At 41.9% G+C, this 6,000-nt stretch overlaps 1 protein-coding gene across 6 annotated transcripts in view; it reads right to left on the bottom strand.

The window, feature by feature from the left end:
- grm5b (glutamate receptor, metabotropic 5b) overlaps positions 1–6,000 on the bottom strand; it is a 76,972-nt gene that overhangs the window by 13,687 nt on the left and 57,285 nt on the right. For all 6 annotated transcript variants that reach the window (XM_051396552.1, XM_051396550.1, XM_051396554.1 and 3 more), the window contains exons 9-15: positions 5,724–5,848; positions 5,447–5,615; positions 4,953–5,079; positions 2,130–2,247; positions 1,298–1,484; positions 805–963; positions 113–238 (exon numbers count right to left, since the gene is read on the bottom strand). In XM_051396552.1, the coding sequence (XP_051252512.1) occupies positions 113–238; positions 805–963; positions 1,298–1,484; positions 2,130–2,247; positions 4,953–5,079; positions 5,447–5,615; positions 5,724–5,848 (1,011 nt within the window). The remainder of the gene's footprint in view (positions 1–112; positions 239–804; positions 964–1,297; positions 1,485–2,129; positions 2,248–4,952; positions 5,080–5,446; positions 5,616–5,723; positions 5,849–6,000) is intronic.

The raw sequence follows: 6,000 nt of genomic DNA, 5'->3' as shown, positions 1-6,000 counted from the left end.
GGTGATATTGTCAATAAATCATATTCAGAATTGTGTCACAGAAAAAAATCATCACAAGCCTTTTGATTTCTAGGTTGTAATGTGGAATAGTTACAAATGCTTCAGTTGATACCTTGAAGGCATAGAAGGTGCAGCTGAGGATAAGCAGGCCATTGTATCCCAGCGGGGCAACCACAGCCAGGTTAGTGGTGTTGCAAATGAGGTTGACCTGGCGGATGCTGGGGTAGTCATGGATCACCTGTAAAGACAGAGGAGGAAACATGGCAGTGATAAAAAGCTCAAAGAAGTTGTTGCTACCAGGATACATTTTTTTCTTCCACAAAACTGGGAAAGATGTTTGCAAATATGTAACAACAGTAACATTAAAGGGTAGGTAATGTATTTCAGAAGCATCAATAAATCAAAGAAAAACACATCCTGTATCTGTAGCAGTCACAGGCCTGTAAAAAAGCAAAAGCTATTGAGCTTGTTGCACAAGAATGACAGAAAACGACCAGCCAAAATGTAGTTCCACCTGTGCCTACAACAGTTTGCACTGCTAAACTAAGCAAGAAAAGAAACACAGAAGTATAAATAGCACAAACAAAAAGTGTAGAAACAGAATCTTGGAGACTAAAGCCCTGATTATGCTTCAACTTTTTTCTAGTTAACTAATTCTCTCTCTCTCTCTCTCTCTCTCTCTCTCTCTCTCTCTCTCTCTCTGTTAATTTGTCTGTCAACCAGTTCTTGAGTCCATCTTTCACCGAGCCACTCTCCCACTCACAATGACAAACAGACACAGTAAGTGACACACACACAGTTTACCTCAGGCGGTTCCATGAGGAAGAGAGCCACGATGATGCCCAGCTGCAGCAGTATAAGGAGGAAGGCAATGATGAGCTGAGCGCAGGCTGACATGAAGCGAGGTTTCTTTGTACAGATCTTCTTCTTGCTTCCTGCCAGGATCCGAGCGATTCGGTTCGTCTGGGGTCAGACCGTAAACACCATCAGCAACTTTTAATGTACTATATATTGAACATACTGTATCTACATTCTGGCCATCTGCTTTCTGTATTTCTACATCGCTGCCACTGTTTTTGTACAGACATATTTGTGAGAAATACTTTGACTGAAAAAGAATTCTGCTTCAACCTGCAGATGTACTACTGCTGCTGCTTCTCCTGCATCTGAAGCATTGATGATCAAGGCAGGTTGGCATACATCTAACAACAGGGGTTTTCTGGGACTTTGGAGGTAAGTCCACTTGCTGCACCATATATTTCATACTTATTTCACAAATCCTTAACTCAGTCCTCACCTTCGTGACGAGCGCAGAGTAGCTCATGGCAGGCGACAGGCCTATTCCCAGTCGTTGGATGTAGCAGTGGACAACATGGGGTTTGGCTATGAGGCTGAAGGTACACAGGTACCCCAGGCAGATCCCTGCCAGTATTATGTAGCAGAGCTCCCTACTGGAAGATTTCACTACTGGGGTGTCCCGGAACCTTGAACACAGACGTATTCAGACAGACATACAGTGTAAATACAAGATTTTAAACACACACTCATGAAAAACGTCATTAAGAAAAGAGCAGAAATGTGCAAAGTTGGTATGTATGGTGTGTGTTTATGTCTAGTCTAGCGTGGCTTGCATACAAGCCCAGGGGTAGGCAACCTGCAGATCCTTTAGTACATTGGCACCCTGTGGCTTTGACAAAAGTCAGGTGGAAATGAATAACGGCTATTTTTTTCCATTTATTTAAGTTGTAGGCTCAAAGTGATCCTTACATTCTCCATTTGTAAAAATGTGTAGCCACACACAGAAAAAGAAAAAAAAAAAAGATTTTGCCAACTACAATGTGGGTCATACGTTACATCCTGACCTGGAGTCTTTTCCCCTACATCTTGCTGATCCTCAGTATAGTAGTGCTAGCAGCATTGAGTCTCCCTAGCTAGGCTAGCTATGGATTACAAATACAAAAAAGAAAAGTCTCAGAGGAAAAACACCACCACTGCTGGCTTACCGGTATGCTTGAAATCAGCATTATCAAGATCAAATATGGTTTTTGATTCCTTTTGTTTTGGGCCATTTCTTTTTCAATAGTAAAGGTTGCTGACCCCTGCTATAGACAAATGAGAGATTTGATTACCTGATAAAGACTGCAGTGACAAAGAATGTGGCCATTTGACCAAGGCAGGCAAAGACCACAGCCGCAATGGGTTCAGGGTCTCCCCACCGCAGGTACTCCACTGGGATTGAGTCACAGCCTGGGGATATAAGTATGTGGACATGCATTTCTTCATACAAAATCAATCAAGGTCTTTTATTGGATGTGTGTGAAGCCCAGTAACTAAACAGTATAGCATGAGTGTTAGAAAAGACACTTTTACATCTCTCTTTCTTCACTATCTCATCACTTACTTCAGACTGCACATCTTTGACCAAGCAATACATACCACTCTGTTGTCTATGTTTTCTTTCTTATCCCTCCATCTGTGTCTCTATTTTATCCCTTCTTCTCAGTCCCCTGTCATCAATCTTTGCATCTGTTTCCTGCCCTGCCCATCCATCACTCCCTCTCTTTTCCCCAATATCTCCCCCGTCTCTCTGCATCTTTATCCCTTCCACCTTTTTCCCTAATGCTCTCCCTCTCTTCCTCCCTCCATCTCTGTCTTCCTCCTAGGCAAGGAGATAAAGTGTCATTAATTAAAGGGACAGTTCTAATTACGAACCGTCTTAACGCTTGCTGAAATTATCCGGCTGGTTGGTCTAGACATACTGTAGCAGCAGAGACACACGTAGACTCTTTCTAAAACTTCTTGTCCCTATATAGCTTCACTTTCTCTCTTTCCTTCTATCCTCCCTTACTGTTTCTCTCTCTTACAGACACACAACCACACACACACATACAGACACACATACGCACACACCTGTACAGTAGTGCAAATCGCAGGGGGAACAGAAGAGACGGAACAGTCATTAAAAAAGACTTAAGTAATTTAATGACTTTGTCTTTAACACGGTCAATAAAGTTTATCAAATCAGTGATGTGGTTAGGTCTAGGGGCATAAACAGCAGCCTAATTGCTGAAGAGGAGCTAAGGGGACGGTAACAAACAGACAGAAACTAAGTCAGGCAGAAGCACTCTGCAAAAGATGTGGCCCACTTACAGGCTTGTATCACTGCCATTGCATTGCATTAAAATTTGATAAATCCAGTGTAAATCATAATCTAAAATAGTGATAGAAAATCACAGGTCTGAAACTCTCCATTACTTGTATTCAAATGTATGTATGTTTTCAACATCATGAGATAGTGCTGTTTTACTACTTTAGCTTAGCCCCTTTTGAAGACACAAAGACTACAGTAGCTGTTGCCTCGCCTCTCCGTGAGGGGTGAGGACCACCCACCCATCATGTAAAGTGGGAGGAAACTAAGGAACTTGCTGAGAATTTAGCTCCAATTAATCCTGCCCACATACATCAAGATGTTTGGCCCGAAAATACCAGATCAGTGTATTTCTCATGGGTTTTCTCAGAGCAGCCGAAAAGCATCGGCTGTCTGCATTTAAATACTTAATTAGTTCACGGAACCTGCAGGAAATTGTGTTGTGTGTGACCCTAAGCCAAACTGGTACATTAAGAGGGGGGGGGTTCAGTCAATATAAAGTTTTGAGGCAAACTCCTTCTCAGACTCAGTCTGTGGAACTTTACCGATCAGTGGAGAGGCTCAAATCCCAAAGCTAATCCTCGCTTTTTCTGCTCCTTTCACTCTCCCTGGCTGCTGCTTCTGTCAGAGCCTCTATTCATCTCCATCTCTCTCTCCCTCTCTCTTTCACTTTTTCTTCCTCTTTATGTTTCAAAGTCACTTTTCTCTCACTCTCTTTTTCCTGTTTTTGCTCTATTGCTGTTCCAAAAACTCTCCTATTGCTTTCTATGGTATTCACACCCACTGTACCTATGTCTTTGCCAACTGAGACCTTGTTCCATCTTCTGTTCCCTCCGCCTCTTTAGCTCTCCCTCTCTTTATCTCTCCCTCTCTTTCTCTCCTTTTTTTGGCCTGAGGGAGAGAGATCAAAATGTCTGCTGGAGGAACAGGGCAAGCAGTTTGTTTACACCTCATTATTACTGTTCCATATAGCCCCGCTGGGGGACACGCAGCACTTATTGTTGATGAAATGAGTCACATACACGTAATCACACACATGAACAACACAAAGTAATACATGGGTAACCCCAATCAGGCTTTCAATTCTTTATCTGCCTCTTTTTCTCTGTCAACTTTCTCTTTCTATTTCTCACTGGTTTGCTCCCTGTTTTAGTTTAAGGATGCTTCTGTGTCTGGCAGTGAAGCTCAATCTGAATTTTCAGCAGGGCTCGATTCATGTTTTAATCATTGAGCTTGGTGAGGAGCTAGCACGCAGTATAATGAGCAGCTGAAAGCATAACAAGGCAATATCCAACCGCTTCGAACGCAATGGAGGGGAAATACATTTTCATTGCAACTGAAATGTATTTGCATTGAAAGCTGCTCTTGATGCAGAATAATTAAAACATGGGTGACCATGTTGGTAACAAATTAAAGGGATAAGGGAGAGGGAGTGGAGGGGAGGGAAGGAAAGCAAAAGAGGAGGGGAGGGTGAAACAGAGGGTTCGTCTCTCAGTTTCTCTCCCTAATGTATCTGGTGCAGGATTTATGTATAATCATATGCTCTAATTGCACACTGTGTCAGGGAAAACACAAGTATCTCATTCTACTACACCTCCTTTATTATGACCCTACTCGCTTACATGCACACACTCATATCATTGCACTGTTTCCTTCGAGTAGCATCACTACTGCTGCTTTGATATTACAGGATTTCTACGCAGGGGCATGGCCAAAAACTGTAGTTTCTATTCAAGTATTTTCTTGGCAGATTGCACTTAAATGTTATAAATAAACATGCAGACACAAACAGAAAGAGACTGACCTGTGAGGTCATCAGTAGGCCAGGAGCCCAGTTCACAGGCTCGACAGGTGTACTCATCGAACACAAACTCGTTTTCTTTACAGGGAGTGCACGTCCAACAGCAGCTCACCTCACCTTTACGGATCACCTGGCAGGGACAGAATGCACAATGTCTGTGTGTACCTTTACCTTTGTGTTGTGAAGCCTTGCAGTAAGGTGCTGTAAACGCCAGCTCATGTGTACCAGCCTGCACTGTATTATGTGATGTATTTTATTCCACTAATAATCAGAAGGCCAATGTATGTCTTTTTAATTAGTTAAAAGAGGTAGCAGAAATTGTGTATAATCTTTTCCATATATGAAGATTTGTCATGTACAGTAAACACTCCATGGAAGGATGTTGGATTCACAATATTGCCTGTAATGATTTCTTACAGCATGTAAACTTGACTTTATTCTGTATTTTATGTGAAATGAACATACTTGAAAAATGTTATCTGTATTAGTCATCTCACCTTAATCTGTCCTTTGTCACAGGGTTCACTGCAGACTGACTTGATTATGGAGTCTTTGTTGGGCCAAATTTCATCATCATCTATCTTCAAACCTCTGTTGTCCCAACTGCCAACATTAATGTAGTCATAGTAGTCCTTCCCCATCTTTTTGAAGTTCATTATTTCATACCTGTGGATAAAAGGAGTACATCAAATACATTAATGTAAACAGTCATGTCACATAACCCTGCAACTCAAAAGGCCACACAAAAAAGATTTGTTCAGCTACAGTGCGTACCTGCCAGGTGAGTCTCCATTCTCATCAAATAAGATTCCCTCCCCTGACACGCCTGTGAAGTTAGTTTTCATCAGGAAGTCCAGGAGTGTAGAGCCATCTATAGGTCGCATGGCATCACATAGGCCCTTAAATTCATAAATTTTTCATATTAGGTCAAATACAGCAAAAATTTCCACAGCTTAAGTAACATTTCATGTCTTTGCGTGTGCTCAAGCCACTTTGGAAATGGTGGTCAATGGCCATTCATGTTGATAAAAAAGCAATGTGATATAAACTG

Source organism: Dicentrarchus labrax, unplaced genomic scaffold (assembly GCF_905237075.1).
Source record: "Dicentrarchus labrax unplaced genomic scaffold, dlabrax2021, whole genome shotgun sequence".
Lineage (NCBI taxonomy): Eukaryota > Metazoa > Chordata > Actinopteri > Moronidae > Dicentrarchus > Dicentrarchus labrax.
Note: the sequence above shows the minus strand (reverse complement) of the source record. Positions and strands in the feature narration are given on the sequence as shown.